Genomic DNA, 23,346 nt, shown 5'->3' on the forward strand with positions numbered 1-23,346 from the left:
CCAGATTTAATTCCAAACGGGCCTTAGCCTTCCTCGTCGCATCCCTGCATACTCTGACAACGTTCCTATATTCCTCCGAAGTGGCCTTTCCCCCTTCCACTTTCTGTATACTTCCTTCTTCTGCTTGAGTTTTGCCAGGAGCTCCTTGCTCATCCATGCAGGTCTCCTGCCTCCTTTGCTTGACTTCCTACTCATAGGGATGCACCGCTCTTGAGCTTGGAGGAATGGAGCCTGCTTTATCTTCTGTCTAAATTACCGTTTCTTCGAGACAGAGAAACTGTTATGTTTGTTAAGAGCTTAGTGCGAAAATATCATGTTTGCACTGAGCAAACAGTGGTGGGAAGGACCACAACATTCGTGCTAGATGGGGCCAGAGATGGATGGTGACTCCTCTCTGGTGAGGAGCTGGCAGTGGGAAAGAGGTAAAAAAATATACACAGTGTGAGACAGGCTAAATAGACGCAAAGCCCACCTTCTTCGGAGGGGAACGGAGAGGGATGGTGCCAGGGCGAGGTGGTGTTGGGCACCGGGGATCTCCATCTAGCTGGAGCGTGCCTCTATTTCAAATATGGAGTTGAGACCCTGATTTCTTAGTTTCTAGAAACAGAGCTGTGTCAGCGAGATGTGCTGACAATGCTTGAAGTGGTAAACACTGATAAAATTCAAAATCTAGGTGCTTCAGATAAGGCACCRTAAAATACATAAGTTTTCAAACAATTCTAACAGTTTTGCTTTGGCTTCCGATGCGGAAAATGAGGGTAATCTTCCTTGCCAGAGGCAGTAAAAATCTGTAAAAAGGAATATTTCTCTGTCTGTAGCAAGACTTGGATTGTCTGCAATAAATTATGTGCCAAGGATAAAATAAATAAATAAAGCCATTAACTTAGGAAGGGGAAATATAACGGCCGTAAAGGGGCTGGGGGGAGGAGTAACCAAAGAAATCACCCCCCCCCCCCCCGCCAAAACGCAAGCAATGAAGGACTGCATCTCATTCTAGAAGCTTGTAAAGGTAGTCTTGATCTTGACATCTCATTTTTGGGTGTTTGACTTTGCAGCCTTAATATTGCTCTGAGAATATAATTTAAAAGATGTAATTATCTAGAAATTGAAATGGGTCCTTGTACGTCATGGAAATGGCAGGAAAATGGTGTTAGGCAACGTGGATCACGTTGTAGCTACTCACTGGACTCATTCCTTACAGTGATCATCTGTGATCCAAAAAACTCTCTGTTGCAAGAGGTTCTCTTTGTGGTGTTCACCGTGTTTACAGATGTAGATTACTCTAAGGAGATGCCTTTCTCATTGCAACCTACCTCCWCTTTTTCCATTGATGCTAAAAGCCAACAGCTGTCAGCTCTTGTGTTGCTCCAGGAGGAAAATGCTACAACTGATGACACTGTTTAGCTGACTTTCTCCWTGAGTTTTGTGCTATAAAAATATGTTTATTTATATCTATAACAAATTGGCAAGTTCTGTACCTATGAATGGCATAAAATTATATTGCATTCATTAAAATACATATATATACATATGCATATATATAATATATATATTGCTCCCTTTTAAAGACATGTTAATTCAAACAGACATAGCCTATACTTGATGTTACCTTAATATTCCCACGTCTTGTCTGCATATGTGCTCATGCATATCTGTCTTTAAAGTGGCCTGTCAGCAACCTAGATCCATGTTACGCCTTTAATGGCCATGCCAGTGTGTCACCCCTTTGCTGTGTAATTTCAAAATCGTACCGAGTCTTGAATGAATATGGAAGCAATTTGGTTTATAGTGGAAGAGATCTGGTTGAGAACTGGGAGAGATGGTTAAAATTATTCTTGGTTTTCCTGCATGAGGTATTTCTGTATTTGGGGAAATCCCTGTGGCCCTGTGGCTATACTGAAAATATACCACACGCTCCTTTATGAGACGGATTTGGACAGCAGACTCTTGGACAAAGTAACGCACTCTGTAATAACTTTTTGAGTGGTGCAAGTCTACCATTTGAGAGATGACTACTTTTTAGGAGAAACAAAGTGTCTGATGAACTAAGTGGTCATTGTCCTTCAGGCTGCAAAATGAAGTTCATACTACATAAATGGACTACCGCAACGTATTTTCCTGAGGCATTAATAATGCTTTGAGAATATTTTGCAGGGCTAGTGAATGCAAAGTTTCTTAAATGGAGTGACAGATCTAACATGCATCTAATGAAAAAAAAAAAGCATACTAAACTATAAAGACAGAATACGCTCGTGCAGCAATACCAGAGCTTGCTTTTGTTTAATAAAAGTGAGAGAAGTCAAAACGTGAAGTAGTGGTAGTGGACAGGAGCGATACAGTATCTTACAGTCATTAGGTGGCTACTTTTCCAAATGTTGTAACCAGAGTAAACAGTAATAGATGTACAGCCTGGAGATGGATCTCGCAATGCTTGTGGAATCTCAATTTATTTGTAAATAGCTTCTTCAGCAAAGTGATTTGTGCTGCTGGAGATTAATTGCCTGAATATGAAGTTTAAAATAAGAGTGGAAAGGTGTTTGTTTCAGTACTGAAATCATAAGAAACAATCGCAAAAATATCACAGAGCATCCTGCACAGAAATGGGAAACTAGGTTAGTTTTGGGTCCGTTTTCTGGGGAAGAATATTCAATTTGGGTACCTTTCTGTAGTATGCAGCAGCATCCCTGTGCTTCAGGAGCTCCTAGTCTGTGATGTTTTGGGGCACTTTTTGTGCTCCTCAGCTCTTTGAGGTTCTCAATGGGGCAAGGATTGGTGTTTTGCGGGAGAAGGTAGGTTGGTTTGCTATTGCCTCTGAAAGCGTCCCGTGACACCAGCCCCCGCGTACCCTGCTCGCTTGCTTTCCCGCCCGGGGTCGCGCTGGGACTCGTGGCCCCGTACTTTTATGACAGCTGCAGGAGAAGCATGTGTGACATTTTCTTGAGCCTAAAGTGGTTTATAAGTCGCAGGCTGACCATCCCTCTCACGTTAAGAAAATACTGAGCAGCAACACAACGATGAATTTTACAGGATGCCTGAAAACTTTACACGCTCACAAAAAATATGTTTGAGGATGCTGAACTGCCCCCTTTGAAAGAGGAATAAGCAGGACAGGTTTTCCAGGTCCCGATGGCGATGAAGAGCCTGGCCTGCCGTTTCCTCCAAATGCCCCTCCAGCTGCTCCCTCGTGCCCGCTGCAACCCCTTTGTGTGCTGCTGCCATCTGAATTTCGGCTAAGTGGAAACCGGAGGGGAGGACGTGGAGCTGGGAAAGCTTTCTGCCTTTCAGACAGAAGCAGCTCCCGAGGGACTTGATGCTGACCATGCGGAAGCTGTTTTCTAACGTAATGCCGTTATTTTGGTCATCCCTTCAACGTGTCCTTTGCAGCTGCTCTCCTGTCCCTCTGTGGGCCCCGTCSCTGGCTTCGGGTGCTCCTCCTCCTGTGCGTCCCCGAACCTTCAAGGAGCCCAGAGGAAAGCAAGCGTAGTGCCAGGGAAGTGTCCTAGGAAGTTGGGAAAACAAAGCTGTTGCAAGTTTTCCCATCTTTTCACCATTAGCTTCTGACTTTCCTTTTACCTCCGACAAAAGCCTTTCTCCTGTCTGTTAGGGTTAGATGTGGCTGGGGCGGGGGGCGAAGACCATAATTCAGGGTTTTCTGTGCAGAACGGGAGTAGTTTAGCAGCAGGAAACTCTGTGTTTTATCAGTCTGTTTCAGAATTTCATTTGGCTTTTAATGAGCAGTGTTAGTGGCAGGTTTTAAGACCTTTAAGACATTTTTGGTTAATGTTTTTTCTGTGTTTACTGGTGTATGTACAGGTGAGTATTTCTATTATTGTGGAAATGGGAACTCCACATTTCCAGTGTCTGCTCTGGGAATGATAGGATTTTGATTTCCAACGTGTAGCAGAAATGTGACTTCTGTAACCTTTCTATGTCCACCGAGAGAGGGACAGGCCATTGCTTTGCTTGCCAGCAGTTAGTATCCAGAGATATTTTCGCCTTTAACTGAGAATGGGCCACTGATTTCTATTTTCTGTATCAGAGCACCATCTAGTGGGTTTCTTGATTTTTCTCTCCGCCTGAAATGCTCTCAGTTCTCCTGCCTAGTAAATTAGTACTGCAGAAAGATTTTGCAGTCAAAAATACTTTTTTCATAAGTTTAACCATACCTTATTGTTACCGTGTCTTGGATGGTTAAAAAAAACACAAAAAACGATGCCAGTATACAATATATCACAGCTACATTATGTGTTTTCCTATCAGATATGTTTAGGACAGTGATCAGTTAACTTGCACAGGAGCTTTTGTAGTGAACCCTTATCCAAACTAATTTGTTTGAGATAGCGGAGGCACACAAATCAAGCACACTGTGGGGAATATAATCAACATATATAAAGAAATAGATTTTATGTGGCAATTATTCAATATATTACCTGATGCTTATTATATTATTAATAATAAATAAGGTCTGAACTGTTAAATTGAAATATATATTGTGTTGCCAGACTACACGTAATATCTCAAAAACAGCACTTTAGAACTTTTCTTATTATTCGGCACCATTTTTAGTATGTTTATTTGGCATCTCCGAGATGTTTATGCAGCTCAGGTGTGAAGAAGTGAACACCACCCATATTTCAGAGGAAGAGCATTGCCCTTCACGTGCGGCGATCGGGGGCGCCGAGGGGCTGCTGGCCGCAGGGGCGACGGGCATGGGGCTGCTCCGGCTGCGCCTCCGCCCCTGCCGTGCCCCGAGCGCGGCGCTCCTCAAACTACCGTCGACTTCGTCAACCTGCCGTCCCAGGAGAAAAGCAATTCACTTATTTTTTTTAGTTTGCTGCTTTTAATGCATCACACCGGTTCAGCGAGAAGTTCAGCGCTGGAGCCGAGCGAGCGGTAGGAACGTGTTTTGGGGAGCTGGAAAAGGTAGAGGCAGGGGGTGCCGGTGTCAGGTAGGAACATTTGCTTTATCTCTACCCAGGGAGCAAGAGAGCCTCGTGGGCACTTTGGGCAGGTACCGACGTCCGCACCTACAGGCCTGTGAGTCTGCAGCACCGCGTTGGCTTTCGCCGGTGCAGCCGCTTTGGAAGAAGAAATACATTGCCCGCTTTCATTTATACGGTGCCATCTCCCACGTCGTTCTGAAAAACCGGGTGTCTCGGTGTGTTACTAGGCGTTCCTTTCTTCAAAAAGACGGTTTTTCGTACTGCCTTGCTGTTTGTGACATTGTTTATCCGAGATATCTCTCAGTTTGGGTTTTTAACGGCATTCGTCACCGTGTTTTTGGTTCCTTGTTAAGACGTGCCTTGCAGTAGCGTTGGCCTTAAAAAGTGTATTTTCAGTGTGTTAAATCGCTGAGAAGCGTGTTATAAAACAGTCCTTGCCCTGAAGGTTTCACATTCTAAATAGACAAATCAATAATAACAAGAGAAATAGAGGAAAGAAGGTATCATTTGTCCAAAGTCACACAACAGATTAATGAAGAGTCAATAAGGAAGCCTCAAAGCCATAAATTCTGATTAAATGTCCTTTTTCCTGTACCATGCTGCTTACCGTGGTACTTGATACATCACTTCAGTTTACTGGGGTTGTCTGAGATGTAAATTTTTATAAAACTGTTTGACCGAGAAGTTTGCCTGATTCTCCCTTTCAAGATATTTCTCTTCTCCTTAGGGTATTTCCTGCACCTGCAGAGTTCCAGTTAGGCAGTGATATGATTACACCTGCGATTTTATCACTTTTATGGCACTTCTTAAATATGAAGGTCATTTCCTATTAAAGCAAAACAAGCTGATATTAGACTAGGTTTATATGGTTTGATAGTTTCTTTTCAAATTCATTTTTACTCTGTTAGGAGAGGAAATAACTACTTTTTTGTTATTAATTGGAGTGTGTGTGTGTGTGTGTGTGTGTGTGTGTGTGAGTTTTAAAGAATAGAGCACAGTAAATAGTATAAAGGTCCCCATTACTCTCATCATCCTTTTGCATCAATTGAAAAATTAAGGAAATACTAGGAAATAGGGAATCCTTTATTGCTTTCTCTGTGCATCAGAGGTCGGCTGGGAGGTTGATGAATGCAGGGAATTTGGGAGAGAAGTATCTGTATGAAGGTAAGAGTTTACCCTTTCCCTTTTATACGCATGTATGCAAAGGTATAAACAGGAAAAATGTGTAGATTACCCCCCCCCCTTTTTTCCCCTCCTTTTTCCTCTGTGGCTTTGAGTTGTAGCTGAGCTGCAAATTAAGAAGCTCTTTGTAACCAGCTCTAAGGTGGTGGTAACACTAGTAGTATTTTCATTACTAATACTTGGTGCTTGGAAATGATGATGGTTTCCATGCATTTTTTTAAGCTTGCCAAAATGCTGAGCAGTATCAAAGACTAAGAGTCTATCCATTGACCTAGGAATTAATTTAGACACATTTTATGTTGGTTTATTTTCAATTACTTCAGAACTACAAGTTTTTTGTTTTTTTTTCTTCTACTTCCAAATCATAAGTATTACTTACACATTTAAAAAATAAAAAAGGTGCAATTCTGAAGAAGCTGCTGAAATGTTTCTAAGACTATTTTACTTGTACAGCCAGTAGCTGAATTGCTTTGTCAAGGTCAAGAAGGCAATGCACATAATAAGTAAGTTTTTGCAAGAGTGGATGCTTAATTTGGGAAATACAGTAATGAGTTTGAAGTATTTAGCTTGAGATGATAAAATAATTGTAGTACTTTAGGAGTTGTAAAGATTTTTTCTAAAAGATTAGTTCAATTTAGCATRTTGGTTTTTGTTTTACTTTATATTTTTAATTAAAACCTGATCTTTYTGTATTGTAGAAAAAGGTATTCTAATCAGTGAGATAAAATAAATCCCACCAAGTTTTCATGATTATATGCTCTCTGATAATACAGTACATTTATGTAGGGCATGCGGTTATTTTCAATATTTTTATTTCAAGTATGGATAATTAGTCTATTTGATACTTTAAACTTCAGAAGTAGTACATTACAGTTTATTAGTGGTCATGAGAGCTGAGCAAGATGAAGATGCCTTGTCGTATTCATTTGCGTGAAGAGATCTTTTTTTTTAAGTTTTGATTCTCTAATTGAAGCATTGCAACTCTTGTATAAACTTGCTTTTGTATCATTTAAATAAATGGGAGTGCAAGAAAAAATAATCTAGTAACTATAGTATGTTTAAAGAAGATATTAACACAAGCTGAACAGTCTTTAAATAAGTCTCCAATTCAGGATATTTGCATTGATATTCTTTGACTTTGTTTCTCCAATTGAAACTGGAAATCATGTGAATTCATAGCACTTGCAAAGATACAGCTTACACTAATCTGACTGCAGTTTTAAAAAAGCTTGAAACAATTATAATCAGAGTTATGATGACAGGCATTGATTTATAGCTTTAATGTTAAGGTCAACGTGAGTCAGCAACACACCTGTACAGCTGTGCAGGTCAACCACCTACTAGTCTACATTAGTAGGATTGTAGCTGGTAGGTCAAGGAGAGTGGTTATGTCCCTTTATTCGGCACATGGGAAACTGTGTCTTGTCATCTAGGTCCAGTTTGGGTCCGCCCAGCGCAAGGAAGGCTTTGACATACATGAGCGGGTCCAGCAGAGAGACCTCAAGATGTTTAGGGGGCTGCAGCACAGGACAAACGAGGAGTGGCTGGGAGGGCTGGATTTTTTACGCCTGGAGACAAGAAGGCTCGAGGGGTTCGTTATTGGTGTCATCACTRCCTAGGARGAGGCTGTAGAGAASATGGAGCCAGGCTCTGCTTGCAGGTCCATGGTAATGGGATGAGAGGCAACAGACACCAGCTGATTCAAGGAAAATTCTGATTGGCTGTTAGGAACAAAATTTCACCGTGAAGGTGGTCAAGCACTGGAAAGGTCCCCAAGAGATTCTGAAAATCTGTGAGGATGAAGGTCTCACAACTTGAYTGGACAACGCCTAGAACCTGCCGATCTGGCCTGATGACAAAGATGGCTGTGCTCTCAGGACAGGTTTAAACYAGATGATCTGCAGAGGTCTGTTCCAACCCAAAATATTCTGTGAGTCTACATTTTTATTAACAGAAGATCCCAAACAAATATTTAGCAGACTTCTTCAGCATGGAGAATCACAAATATATTACAAACCAATACTTTGGTGAGATATGGATGAAGGAATTACTAAGTGCAGCTCTGTAGTTTTTGTTCTCCATGAGCTAAGGTCTGATGATCATCATAATCTCTTCTTTAAAGAAAAAAAATCCACAAGAAGTRTTATTTTCTTTCTTTTTCWGTAAGGAAAGTTGGTCTGGAKGAATTATACACCCTCASTGATGCACACYGTATTATGTAAAAAGTAAACAACTCTTGCATGGAACCTGTGCAGAACTTCCTAAAGTTCCTTTTCACAGAATACAACATAACTTCTTGTGCAAATGGTGAATTGGGTTTCAGCGAGCAGAGAGGTGCATGGAGATATTTGATCTGCAGATTGTTCACCCTCTAGGCCCCGAAAGGATGGAAATAGTCTAGGAATGCCTTCTTAGGAGACCTTAGGGCCTGGGGCCCATAGCAAACTGTGGAGTGCAGGGTCTTCAAAAAMCAGTTCATTGGATGCAATTTCAGCCTTACTGTCACCGCGTTAAATAGAAATACTGTTGTCAAGATGAATTTAGGTAGTTAATTTCTGAAAGTATCCCAATGATTAYGAGCAAAACCAGACTGTTTCAAAGCGTGGCAGTGAACTCATTTATGCGGTTGTAAAACCGACCTGCTTACTGCTGGGAAACACGGGCCCTGCAAAATACTGTGAAACGCTGTTTCACGTTGTCGGTAMGGCTGCATTCATTTCTGCCGCGTCAGCAGTTCCCGGAGCTGGAACAATATGAGATCTGTTCAAAATTCTCCAGTTTCTCTCCTTTATTTAACAATGAATCTTARTAAATTTCCTGACATCCTTGTGTTTCTTACCATGTATCTTTTAGGCATTCGGTTACAGTATAAACTTCTCAGGACTTGCTGCTCTTCCTCTGTATAGTAATGTGACTTACGGTTTTTGTGAGTGGGTGGAGGAGTTAACTGRAAGTTATGTTATGGAATAAGCAGATTTTTTGTAAACTCTTTGTCCCACTGATTTAAAGAAAATGTGTTATGTTGAGGTTTGGGGGCCAGAATTTACCCAAGACTTAGGTGATTTGTGTTCTAATTGATAACAAAACAGATATTGCTGTAAATGCTAAAAGAARATGTTGGTTGTGTATTATGTCCCTAAATTCTGATTAACGTTTTAAGACAGTTGTTATTTTATTTCTTCAGATTAACTGTATCATTTGGCTTGCTCTTACTGATTGCTCTTGGATGCTGCAGGAAACGGACTAATCATAATGTTATCAAAGTACTGTGAGAATTCAAATGTTTCATTAGGAAAAATTGTACACGCTTTAAAATAGTTGTGATTTTTTTCTCAGAAATCAAAATACTTTTCAGTTTTCCAGATCTCCCTCTTTTACCCRTCTTTCTTGATTTATTTTCTTTAAAAATGCAGATACGGACTGCACGGCTTACAGAGCACTTTTAGACAATATGCAATTATGAAGCCTATTTGCATGATTGCAGCTAAAGGTTACGGATTGGCATGGCTTTGCTAATGTGCCCGTGAGTGGGAGCAGAAGATTATTTCTTCTATATATATTACCTTGAACTACAAAGAAAGAAAAGCAAGTCAGAATATAACCTAGTGGTGACTCAAAGCTTGCAATACGACTTCATGTTGTACCCTGCTAGGGGAAGCATTTATGCATTTTAGCACTGCTAGGCATTTGGTAAAGCACCTGGTCTATAAATTACACAAGTGTCTTGCAATATTCTTAATTTAAGCCTTAAAAAGGCCTTTCGTAGAAAACAATCTTTGAAAARCAAAACAAACATTATTTTTTAGTGGAGGAAAAATAGTTTACTAACTGGCATGCTATTTGGCAAGTTAAAGAAGTGCTGAGGCTGTCTTTGCGTAGCGCACTCTAAGAGCTTCTTAACTAAATAACCCRGCGCTTCTTTTCTGATTTAAAAACAAAAAAAAAGGTTTACACAATCTTGTAAATCCTAGTTTACGTGCAAAGGAGCTGACCTTTGTGCTTCTGCGTGAGGAGCACAGCTTCAGGAAGGTTTYGGATAGCTCCTTCGGAAGCCACAGGGAGCCAAAGCTGCGTGACCTTTCCAATTTTGCAAAGCGTGCAAAAATTGTCAACTAGCGTGCAGTGGGAATGGCAGGTGAAAAACTGTTGAAAACCATGCTAAATAATTTCTTGTCTTCTGTCATAAAATGTTGGTAGTTATTAGTAGCTGTGTTGGTATAAAGAAGATGTCAGGCTGTCTCCTGCAAAGGGCATGGCTCCTGGAATGCACTGCGCGCTGCAGGCTCGCGCTACCGTTTGCATTTTCTGTGCGCTCCAGTTTTCTTGCAGTGCTAATGAAAATACCCTCAATTTTTTTCGTTTAATATTGAGATAATGTAGTAAGTAGCATTACAGTCTCCTCGTACAAATTATCAAAATGAAGCAAGCAGTTCACACAGAGAATATTTGGTCTTCTCTTCAGTCATAACTAACCTGCACATTTAAAACAATGCTTCTATATTTACACATTGCATATTAATTTCTTGATAATCCAAAACTTCTTCAGAAGATTCAGAAAAGAATAATATTAGTCAGCTTACTGTACTTGATAAAATATGCTTACTATATATAGAGATGCATACACAGAAGATTCAGAAAAGAATAATATTAATCAAGTTACTGTACTTGATAAAATATACATACTATATGTAGAGATGCATACATACTGCATACATAATAGTTTGTTTTGAGTTGTTTTTCCCTTTGTGCTTCCCAAATACATACTTGAATCTATTGTGCTGTTCCTGACCACAATAATGTTTTACAATTATATGTTGCTAAGGATTTTTATACACTATGTAACAGCTTAGGATTTCATAGCTACCAGATACTTATGTAATGCTGATTTTTCAAGAATTTGATAGATAACGAGTCCATTTATTCAGCTGGGAAGGCTAAAAACCCTGTGAAACCACGGAAATAAAAGAGACTTTTTTAAAAAAAAGCCACAGATCCTTGTGCACTGCTGATTTTCCCCCTTGTATTTTGTTTTTTTTTTTAGAACAAAATCATTTTAGACCCCATGACTTTCAGCGAGGCCCGATTCAGACCGTCTCTYGAAGAAAGGCTGGAGAGCATCATCAGCGGCGCGGCGCTCATGGCCGACTCCTCGTGCACGCGGGACGACCGCCGGGAGCGGATCGTGGCCGAGTGCAACGCCGTGCGACAGGCCCTGCAGGACCTGCTCAGCGAGTACATGAATAACGTAAGTTATACGCTCCTTATCGCGCTTTCTTCTTCGGCAGCTTATTAAACCGTTCTGTGGCTTTAATAATTAATAGCAACAATGATGCTTCTTTGCAGCAGGAGGAAAAGTACAAACAGGAAGGTAATTAATGCAGTTTGAATTATTCAACTTTTTAATGATGCGCCAAATTCTGCGGGAAGTTTGGTACAATTAGAGGTTCGTGGGAATGTGTTTTGGCCTGTGAAGGAACTCCTGACTCCCCACRGCTTTAGTGTTAAAATTTCTTCTTCTGTAATAAACAGCTAACAAATATTCCTCTTGAGATAAAGCACTTTTCTTATGAAGCCTAATGGCAAGCAATGTAAGGGGGAAATGAGCTGAGAAGTATTTCCTTAATGCAAGTGAATACAGTGCATTAGCAGCATGGTATCCGTTGTGGGATAGCAGTCACTTTGTTGGSTTTTTAGGATGTTACCTACAGATACCCCTGGGAGACGGTGTTTGCTGCGTGGCTTAAACCATTGCAGGTATTTGCTTGCTATTGGAGCTCTTAAGGATGCAGTTTCCCTGAAACTAGTGAGTAATATTTAGCCGTATTGCCATTCACACAAAGAAATGGATCTGCAGTATCTTAAATGCTGCCTGTGTGGGATTTCAGGAGGTGTTAAATTGTTCAGTGTGGCGTTAAGCTGCGGCGTCTAACCTTTGTTCTGCATAACTTGCCCCAGAAAATGTCCTCCGCCTAACAGTGCATATTAAAACGCACAAGTGCTATTGGACCCCTGTATCCCTCGGAGGATACGACATGCGTGAAGAAGTCCTAAGCAGCACTAAACGCCTTTTTTTAAATAGCAATTAGCTGTTGACAGAATCATGAAGGAGAGATTTTTTYCTTCTAAAAATATGATAGTAGCCATTTGAAATGAGCAATAATTACACACATAAATGCAATTGCATGACCCCCTAGACACTGGGATTTAAGATGGAATCTAAGAATTTCAGACTTGTTTTAGAATACGCAATGTATGGTCTGAATTGTTTGCAAATAGGCATCTGAAAAAATTTTCAAATGGCCCATCCTATACTTTGCAGTGTCCTGTCTGTCRTTGCTACTAGCCCGTAAGACATCAGCACATTTTGATCCTGTTTTGCCAGGATTAGCAAAATAGTGTTGAAAAGACAAGGATTAAGCTTTTAATATTCTGCTATTTTCTCTGGTACTGTTGTAGTTTTCTGGGAGWACGATACAATGCAGTATCGACAGTGGAAAATTCATCCTTCAGTTGTTTTATTGTACAGCTCGAAATAACTATGACTTTTTTAAGCTACTGTTCCATAGGTAGAGTCACTTTAAGGAATAGCTGTTTCTGTTGGTCTGGAAATTAAAAGCATATGCTGTTTTCTTTCTTTCTTTCTTTTTTTTTTTTTTTTTTTACAAATTGACAGTTGAAAGTGTCTTGTACTGTGAATGGAAGCAAAGTCTATGCTGTTATATTATGGGTTAGAAACCATAAGGAGAGTGCATTAAAGAGCAGGTGATGAGAATGTGATGAAAGAGATGCTGGTGGATTGCTTCCTATGGGATCTTGCCTTGCAGAGTTATTACTGTTAGGTGTAATCCTTAAAGGTCCTTCCAGAAAGCTACGGAACTGATGGATTATGGCACTCTATTTCATTGTAGTGCCTGTTTTTTAGGTACGCAGGGTTTTGTTAGCAGAATGCAATTTGCCCTTGCACCGGAAACATTCTTATTTTATGTCTGATGACATTTACAGAGAAGGGAGAGCTTTGAATGATTGTAGACGTTTATGGCAATACTTCAGATGGCTAACAGTTTCATGGTTTTTACGTAAACACGTAATGGTGTGGGCATCTATTTTTATTGTTATCACGGTATATTTAAGACTTCCTCTTTTTTTTCCTCCTGATTAGTCTAAACCACACAACCTCAATAATTTTTTTTTTTTGTGTTTTGTATTGGAGCGCAGTCAATTTAAGCTATTTTTACAGCTATTGAGTAAGCATCTGAAGAACTGACTGCACGCTTAAGTTCATGAAAAGCGCAGTACTTTTAATTTCAACACATACGTGATGGTAGCATTTAAGAACAACGTTGCATTAATCATTCTGTCTTCCGAACTGATCTTATCAGATATAAAGGATGGGATTCAGCTTACAGCTTAAGGCAACTAAATTTAGGTGTCTGTACGCAGGTACGTACAGGTAAGCCAACGGCTCTGTTCATTTGCCTGAAAATAGATGTCTAGCGCCGTGTTAACCTGCTAGTTGAAGTAGTCCGGTGTTCCTCTGAGCCGAGGCTCCTGGCCTTGGTCTGGCACTCAGAAACCCGTGAATCCACCATGGGTCTTGTCCCCTCTGCCAGCCCTGTTTCCGTGCCCCGTACGCCCTAGGGAATAACAAGTGGCTAGACTCTACCTTTACTAAATCAGCTGAGCCCGGTCGCTCGAGCTCCTATTATAACTGATGGAGATCCCATCAGTACCATCAAGGGAGTCTAAAGAATGATTCAGATAATTAAGTGTTATAATCTAATTTGGGATAAGCTAAAGAACTCTCTAGACTCCTGTGGCTGCATTAACTAAATCCGCATTAACTAGAACGGAGGATGAGATACCTAGTTCATGTGTAGACAGCTCCTGGCTAGGCATCCACCTGGAGACCGAATTTCACCCGTTTGTCCGCGAGGGCAGAACGTGCTTTAGTATTTAACCTTTTGCTTGAAACCTGGGGACAGATTTTCTTGAGTTTGCAGCGATGGTAAGCGAGTTCATTATTACAAAAGATTTCACTTGGAAAGTTTATAAAAAGCCTGGATGAGTTTCAAAAAGTAGATACCAAACTGCATAACCTGACCCTGTTGTAAGTCTGATCAAGAGGTGGCCAGACTGTCGGAGCGGTTTGCGTCTTGGCTTTGGCAGAGAAGTTAGAAGAACGTTTTTAACAGCTTCTGCCCACATAAGCCTTAAACCGTTGCAACCCTGTCACTTTAAATACTGTGAAATATAATCGTACATTGATGTTTTGGTTTTTGCTTTGTGATGATACCTGCAAGAGGACAGATCATTTCTGGCTGGTGACGGTTGATCAAATGTGCATACTCGTTTCATGTTTGTCACGAGATGCAGAGAATATAGAACAGATTAAATATTATCTGGTCATACTTTAGGATTATAGACTATGTATTGCAGTGTATTGGCAATTTACTGTATAGTCAAAGTTTTCTCTCTTTCTTTAGCTGAAAATTGTTCTTTTCAAGTTATCTACCCCTCTGATCTGGGTTCAGAGGAGTGTTTCTTTTTGTATACAAGAACTTTTCTATTTTTTGTTTTTTAAGTAGATTCTTGAATCCCCTTTAACATTTTAGACATTTACACTGCAAAGCTCCAAATAAATTGGTTGTGGTTTATGTTCTATCTTACATTAAATTTGCGCAGATACTAAGTATCGCATTGAATGCAAAAGGCGAACGTACGCAGACTGGAGTCGTTGTTCCTGAAGTTTCACTAATACTTTGGGGTTGTGCCAGCACGTCGTGTTCCAGTCGTGAATCAAAAACTGGAAGGGTTCGAGGCAGGTGTGTGAAATCCAAGATTTGCTACGCATCGGTGTCAGCTGGGCTTGCTTCCTACCAGTCCACGTGACGAGTGCTACAGGCAATGCAAGGGGAAAAAGGATTTTGACCAGCTTTTTTATTTTTATTTTTATTTTTTAAGACAAAGTAAGTAGCATCCAACTGAACCATATAGGAACTTTTGCCCTCTGGTTAGTATAGAAGAAAACCTCCTCCACCTACAGATCATCCCCTGGTGTCCACTTCTTAGAAAGTCCTCTGCAGAGAGGCCTGCCTCTTACTCTCTGTGCTCCCGCTGGGCTTAAGCACATCCATCATACCTCTTGATTTATTCCCAGCACCCGTGTTTTGTTTTGCCACTATTTGCTTTACCAGCCTTTGGCAGGTCAATACACTTTGTTACGTGGGAAGAGAAAATTTGACACACGCAGCGCTGTTTCTCCCATTCTCCTACCCGGTTTTGATAGATCCGTGACAAGCTAGTAAATAGATAACAACGTCCTTACAGTTAATTACACACCAGGGGTGAAATCTCTCCGTACATTACCCAGAGTTTCACTGAAGTAAGTTAAAGCTGTTTTGCAATTTGGGAAACGAGATCGAAAGAAGCCACAGGTCACCTTATCGTCTGGTGAGGGAGACACAAGGTCAGTGAAACAAAGCTTCCAGATATGAGGTGTAGGGTATGATTTAAAAAAAAAAGGCAGATATCCAGTTTCAGAATGTTGGCAGCCAAAGAAAAAATATGGAAAGAAATTCTGTAAAGAGGATAGAGAAGATTTCGACTGAGAAGGATAAAAATAATGCTGGCTTTGCATTTGTATTCTGTTCTGTGTTATGAAAGTTTTAGGAGAAATGACAGAAACTATTCAGAGAACTGTGAAAAGAGATGTTTTTTGCTTTCCTCCCTCCTCCTCCCCCTCAGATAAATGCTGGTTTGTGCTGTTTCCCGAATGCTTTGAATTAGATATTTTTCAGTTGTATTCTCTTCACAAATATTCAGATGTTCTGGGCCCATTTCAGAGGTTATTTAAGCAATTATTGTTGTAGGAATTTTTCAATGATTATTGCTACAGGAAAATTAGTCCCTAGGATCTTTACCAGTTCTATGAATAAATATATATTTGTGCTGTATACTACATTGAAAGGCTGTAGTCAGGACTGGAGCCTCACAGTGTACAAGCAGTCTGCAAGAACATCTATGGAGATGAGACATAAACTATTTCATTATAGTTTATCTATCTAGTACTATGTATTTAGTAATATATATTAGTTTCATATATCTTACCAGTAACTATGTCAAAATATTTTCTCAACATGGCATCTAGTATTTCCGTACTGAACCCAACTTTAAACCCTTTGCTTTTTGGCAAGGGGTGGAGGGTGGGAGGAATCTCAGTCTGCTGGGCCATATGATTTTATTCCAACTCTCACAGAAAATTGGTGATTTTTTTTTTYGGATTCTTTTGTACGTGTGATAAATCTCATAATTTATTCTAAAATAAAATTAAGTTCTAGACGTCTATCCTGCAGAGAAGAACTAAATGCAGCTCTGTGGAAGCTCTTAATACAGTTGTTTTCCATTTGTCTAAATGGAAAAAGAATAATTTTGTGGATGGTTAGCTCTGATGGTGATGTAGTTTCCTGCTGGTTTACTCTCCTGGCTCTGTGGTGATTTGTGTGCAGTCTGACAGGGAACAAAAATCCTAGAGACCTGCCAGTTCCAGCCCTTAAACTCCTGGATTAGGAGTACGCGGCCAAATTCATTCAAACCTGACCCTGCTCTGSACACCCTTTCTGGGAAGCATCGGGCTGCTGCTGCCTTGATGTCTGATTAGGGTGGGAAAGAAGGAAAACTAAGTCTTTAGAAAGCTACGTTTAAAAAAGGTTGGTTTGAATTCCCTCTGACAGCATCAGTTTCAGTCCCAARCAGAGACAGACTCTGAATTTTGTCCTGCTGTCGAATATCAAAGACAAATTTGGAGAGCAGTTGACCAGTGAGCAAGACTTGACCGTTAAAGACCTCTGTAATCACTTCAATTAATACAAGTCTGTATTTGAAAAGACATTTCCTATTGGATTCAGGCAGAAAACTATCTTTTTTAAACGCTGGGCTTGTTGTTGAGTAAACCTTCATTCCCACGCCTTCCCTGTCCTCCCACCCCGGCCCTGACTCCCGCTAGTGCCGGCATCGCAGAAGAGCCATTTTTAGTGTAACTGGGTTTGGAGGCAGAGCATACTTCTTCGTACCCAAGTGAAATGAGCAGTCCTTCATGAAATCCTTGTATTACTACTGATGTTTTAACGTATAGACCTAGGGTCCAGAGCACTGCAGCCTAGGCTTATTTTTATTGATATTTTACTGCTATTGCCATATGGAATAATGTTGCTTAGTGGTTGCTCTTTTTGATCTTCTCTGAAGATGCTGCCCGTTCCTGAGTTTTGTTCACTGTAACTTAAGCGCTATAGGTTCTCATTCTCGTTTTCTACAAGGAAGAAAATGTCATACCTTGAAGATGCAAAATGTGTGAAAAGAGAGAGAGAGAAAACATGAGTCTTCGGGCAGTTTTTCCTTGCAAATATATTGGTAAAAGATTTGATTCAGCCAAAGAAAAATTGTAATGCTGCAGTACATGAAAATGAAGTGTCCCTAACAGAGAGCTGAAGTTACTGTGCTTGATAAAAAGACGATAACAAATGAAAATCGATAAACTCTCAAGATACTGTCAGATTCTGTATTTAACAGCTCCATCTGAGTTCATATTTAATTCATTTTAAAAGAGAAAAGTAATAATTCTTGGATACATTTCGGTTGTGTGTAAGGTTAATCCGGGTGACAGCGAGCAGTGAGTTACAGTTATGAGGCAGCAAAACGTCTGTGTCGGTCCTGAGATGAGGGAGCAGGGCTGAGTGGCAAGAGGTTCAGGATCATCTGCTTTGGGCACGACAGGCAAGGCAGGACACTTTTTCAACTGGTACCATTGCCGAGTTCCTGGTTTTTTGAAGAGTTCTTAGAAAAGAACAGCTCTCTACTGTAATTCAAGCTTGAATTGAGCTATTTTACCATTCACTTTGCTTTTTTAGAGGATATGTGAGCAGGGTTTTTTTTCCTGCCTTGGAAAAAACAAGTGGAAACACAATAGTTGTCATTGCAAGAGTAGGATATGTTCCCAAACGTGCGAGTATTTTATGGTATGTCACAGCTTTGCTTCTCAGTCACTAGAGGCTTCTTTGCATTTCTGCATCCCTCCGGAGTGCCTCGACTTCTCACGACTGCGCAGAAATTGTTGCCCAAGCGATGTGACTTCAGAAGGCTTCAGACACATTTTAAGTAATTTTCTCTCTTTCCTTTTTTAATGATATCATCAGGGTCCTGTAGGAGATGCCTAGAGTTTTTATGATAGTTCTACAGAAATGCTGCTCTGCACAAGTGAGTTTTGATTTATTTGGTCATTCCTAGATTTTCTGGTGTTACAAGTCCATGTTCAGTATTTGTTTTATTTTTCCTAGAGGATCCAGAGAACCATGTTGCTGTTTTCCACCAAAACCAACTTAAATAGAAAAGGCCTATGAAAATGCCGGACTTTCTAGTTTGGATATGACAAGTTCAGGTTTTGGTGGCCACAAATTTACACAGCCCTGTAGTGTTGCATCTGTTTGGAACCAGTAGATTTATACATTTGCTGGATGAATATTTGTGGGAGGAAATGCTGCTTCTGAACCGCAGTGCTGATAACTATGCCCTGCTGGTGTCCACTGGAGAACGTTTTATAAGTGCCTCCTGTGGGCTTTCTATCTCTAATAGCTGGAGGAAAGCATGAGGAAAGCTWTGTATCTCGTGTTAAAATGCAAACAAATCATATTAGGGTTTTAGAATCTAAAGCTGAATTGCTATATTAGGGTCAGTGATGTTTCTGACAAGATCACAGAACCACAGAAGGGTTGAAGTTGGAAGGGACCTCTGGAGATCATCTGGTCCAACCCCCCTGCTCAAGCACATAGAGCAYGTTTCCAAGGATTGTGTCCAGGTGGCTTTTGAATGTTTCCAAGGAAGGAGATATTTATCTCTAAATTAATGCGGAAATTTCCCAGTGCCTGCATATGAGGACTTATTTCCTTCTTGCCTTTCTTTATCTCTGTATAATTAATGAAGTCCAGTGACTGACTTGAAGGGTCTAAAAAAAGGTCTAAATCATGTTACATTCCAGTGCCTCTGTGAATCCTCTTCCTTATTATCACTTTATTGTTATTCCTTTATTAAGTAACCTGTATTTTAAGGATCCGTTCCATACTAGCCGTACTGATTATTGAAAATCATGCATTTAGTGTTTCCATAACTGAGGAGTGAAGAWGAATTGCCCTAGAGTTTCAAACCATTGTGGCAGGAAAGTGTATATAGACTTGTCCAATACTTTTTCTGCCCAGACATCTATGTAGATGATAGGACATGAAGGTAACAGACTTTCCAACTTAACTGTCCAAGTCCAGTGGAATCAAAATTTTCTGGGTACAGCAGGCAGAATACTGACAAAAAATGCATAAATTACAGATTTCAGATTTCATCAAGGATGCAGGAGCAGCAGGTACCTCTAGTCTATTTATGTGGGTAAAAAAAMCCCTACACCTTAATGTCTCAGAGTGGTTTCTGAGTAATTTTTTGCACAGAAACCCACATCATGTAGGTTTGACAAGATACGAAGCAGCTCCCTCTAACTACTGGATTGCTTATCCTACCTGTTTCAGCTGACGTTCCTGTTGGTGTCACTTTGGCTGCTGTGGTCRGAACTGCTCTGTGAACCATTTGGTCCTCCGCTGCTGCTGATCGTTTTATCAGGTTTTTCTGTATTTTAAATCCTGCATAAAAAAACCGTTTTTTATGGTTGTGAGTCTAAGTTGCACTCACAGAGTTGGTTCAGCAGCCAGAACGGTTTGCTTTTTCTAAGRCGTTCTTGCTCTTGTGTTTTTTCTCTAGAACACCTTTCCGAGAGTAAGATTTTATTATTTTTTTTACCCATTGGTCATTAACTCACAGATGGGGAAGACAACTCCCACCTCCCCAAAGCAGCTGAACTCCTCACTTCTTGAATTTTGCGAATTGAAATTAAAAATTATTCTGTATCTCAACTTAAATAGGCAAATACAAAAGGTTTCCATTTTCTTTAAGKGTATGTGAGTATGTGTCAATAGGGGCATGCACATAAAATATAYAGGAGATCCGGGAGAAGCGATGTACAGGGAAAGTGGAGAGCCTATAAAATTAATGGAAGATATCAATAGAATTGTATAAATATTTCCTCACACAATTTTGATCGCATATGTGCGATATCGAAGTTGTTCACAGTTTACAGTTTCTGTCACTTCCTCTAGATTCCCCTGGAATGTATCGAAGTTGCTATTTTGCATTTTATAGACTCTCTGGCCTGTCTAGAAGTATTAAAGATAATTCTTATGTATTTATTTTCAGCCGTTTTGAAATAGCTTGTAATAGACTGAAGACTATATAATTTCAGAAAAAAAATGACTATTTTACATACTAATAAATATAATTTTCTTTATAAAGGTAATTTGTCATATTCCCAAATTTGGGGAAGTATTTGAACTAAGGAATGGCAATAATAACCAGATTTAAGGTGAAAACGGAAACAACTGTCTTTACACTTTTTTTTTGTCCTTCGTCCTTTCTTGCTGCTCAGCTCCCCGTTCAGCAGAGATCTTACACACGTGTTTAAAACTAAGAGGCTGCTCAGTTTCAGTGGGATTTAGTCTCAGGTTTAGTCTTCCCAGGCCCCTGTTACTCCAGCGTGAGAACTGAGGCGTTCACCTGCCATGTTAGGCTTAATTCCTTGAAGCTGAAGTGCCTTGCCATTTTCACATGAAAAAATTCCGCAGAAATGCAGTAATATCGTCGTATTTGTCTAATAATTGCTGTGTTTGGCTGTTGGAGGATGCACTTAATGTCTGTCAGGTCAAAGGAGGAGGATTTCCCTCAATTTAATTTCTTCCTCTTTACAGCCTGCCTAAATCTCCTCCGTTCACTGCAGCAAGTGCACTGGAATTTCTGCTAGAATTAGGCAAATAATAAATTGCTTTGTTTTTGGCTATTGAACTCTATAGATCCTTTGCGATATTGTTTTGATGAAACACAACTTYGATTATTTTTGTCAGGGTTTTCGTTTTTGTTGTGGTTTTGTTTTTTTCAGACCAATCCAAACTGTTTTATTGTAGAAAGGAAATATTAATTTCCTTCATAGTTTGGACAAAATGATTTATTAAATGTACCCCAGGTCCTTCAATACTCTGCTTCTTGAAAACTTGTATTTTTGACAAATGCTTTTATTATTCCTCTTTGCTTTACTTCACATATGGATGCACGCATGCAAAATGTCTGGCTATGCTTCTGATACCTTCTCAGAGAACGTGCTCATTTTAAAGTCAGTATATTCCAACCAAAATAGAAAAAAGAAAAAAGAAAAAAGTATTATATAGCATTGCATTTTTTTCGATGATTTTCATGTTCAAGTAAAATGAGTTACAACATGACGTGCTCTCACAGAGGTAATGGCTTCTGCATCAATGCTTTAAATTTAATTTAAAGTGTTGTGGTCGTGGGTAATGGTTGTCAAATTTAGACTGCATGATTCATAACTCTTCTTTGGACTGAAGTTAGCATTTATAGGTCACTAATTTGCTGGCTTTCCTTGTTTGTAGGTCAGTATCAGTGCAAAAGAAATTTTCATGCATTTAATGATGTATCAATAGCGATATGATTTCTATCTCAAAGTACATTTGTCTTTGGGGAAGGAATTTAGACATCTTTACAGTCTGTGTTTACATTGTTGTATATTGGATGGTTTGGGGATGCAAAGCAAAACATTCAGAATAATTTCAGTGTAACTGGAAATGCAGCAAAATAAGCACGGACCTGCTGAAATCAGTGAACATCCAGAAACCCCTGTCCAGAATGGACATCTCCTGGAGGCTCCATAACATCTGTTTGCTTAATGATTTTTTTTTAATATCTTAATTGCAAAATATGTCCAAAGTCTGGTAATCACGTGGGAAAACCTGAAGGCGTCAAAGAAAACCAAAGTTGTAAATTAACTACGCACATTTGTCTCTCCCAGATACTGCTGTTCTGCAGCTGAGCATGAGAGGGAGCAGCTGGAACAGGACGGGGCTCCATGCGAGCACAGGTCTATAACGCCCGCTTATGAAGTGAATATCTGCCTCAGCTTAGCAACTGCGGCTCTATCACCCCTCTTGAGCAATGCCAAAATCTACCGTCAAATACTTGTATTAAAATCATGACGTACATTCAAGTGACTTTAAGCAGTTTGTATTAGTCTTCCTTGCTCCTCATACAAAGTCTGTAGGAATTGGAKCAGGAGGAAAGAGAGAGGAAGAGAAATGAAACTCATCCTCAGAAATTTTTCTAATACCTGAGAACAGCATTTTGATAGTCAGGGATAGAATCAAAACTCTTTATGTTAGTAATGGGATTACTGTATTTAAGCTTCTATTAGCAGTCAAAACTACAAAGGTCTGTGCAATATCAGCGTGTGTAAACCTCAACTTTACCTATACTACGTTGGTTTATATTATTAATTTTTTTTTATTTACATAGTGAAGGATTTTAAAAATGACTATGAGATACTGTTTAAATTCGTGATGGAAGAATTCAGAATAATTTTGAGAAATATCCTCTGAAATCGTGGTTTTAGATGTCCAGAAGAGGGCACACTTGCATACCAGAAGCACATCCCTGAGGATCTGCATTCTGATGTTGTATAGCTGTAATCAAAGAAAATTTAATATTATACGAAATGAAGAGGTTTTTTATTAGTCACAGAATCTTCCGAAAAAACACTACATTCAAAAGGTTGTGTGGGGAAATATATATATATTTTTAAATCAAATCAGTGTTATGTGCATAAACTATCAAAGAGAAATCAGATGTTAAGTTCTCCTTGCATTTTTGCAATGCACTGATATTTTGATTTCAGTGTGGAATTTGGCATGCAAGGAATAAGATCCTCTCTTCCCTCTCTTCCCTCTCTTCCCTCTCTTCCCTCTCTTCCCTCTCTTCCCTCTCTTCCCTCTCTTCCCTCTCTTCCCTCTCTTCCCTCTCTTCCCTCTCTTCCCTCTCTTCCCTCTCTTCCCTCTCTTCCCTCTCTTCTCTGCAGTTTTTTCAGATGTAGAAGTATGATCTCAAGAACATAGGCAATATAATATAAGCTAACTTACAACTTACTTTCTGCAGCAGTCAAATACAGGATGCAATGAAGTACCATATATAATTCCTTTTGTTCAGTGGGATTTGATATCGGATCTGTTAAATTATCTTATGACTTGCTAAATACAGTAGAATTGCGAAGACAAATCATGTATTGTGACACAGTAAC

At 39.8% G+C, this 23,346-nt stretch overlaps 1 protein-coding gene across 6 annotated transcripts in view; it reads left to right on the forward strand.

The window, feature by feature from the left end:
- The window catches only part of CTNNA2 (catenin alpha 2), a 418,807-nt gene that overhangs the window by 79,864 nt on the left and 315,597 nt on the right, over positions 1 to 23,346 (forward strand). For 5 of the 6 annotated variants that reach the window (XM_026072715.1, XM_026072714.1, XM_026072716.1 and 2 more), the window contains exon 6: positions 11,167 to 11,370. In XM_026072715.1, coding sequence (XP_025928500.1) covers positions 11,167 to 11,370 — 204 coding nt within the window. Of the gene's footprint in view, positions 1 to 11,166; positions 11,375 to 23,346 lie in introns of all 6 variants that reach the window. The other variant, XM_026072713.1, reaches the window with a different exon arrangement.

The sequence above is a fragment of the Apteryx rowi genome, unplaced genomic scaffold, assembly GCF_003343035.1.
Source record: "Apteryx rowi isolate R43461 unplaced genomic scaffold, aptRow1 scaffold_35, whole genome shotgun sequence".
NCBI classification, from domain to species: Eukaryota; Metazoa; Chordata; class Aves; order Apterygiformes; family Apterygidae; genus Apteryx; species Apteryx rowi.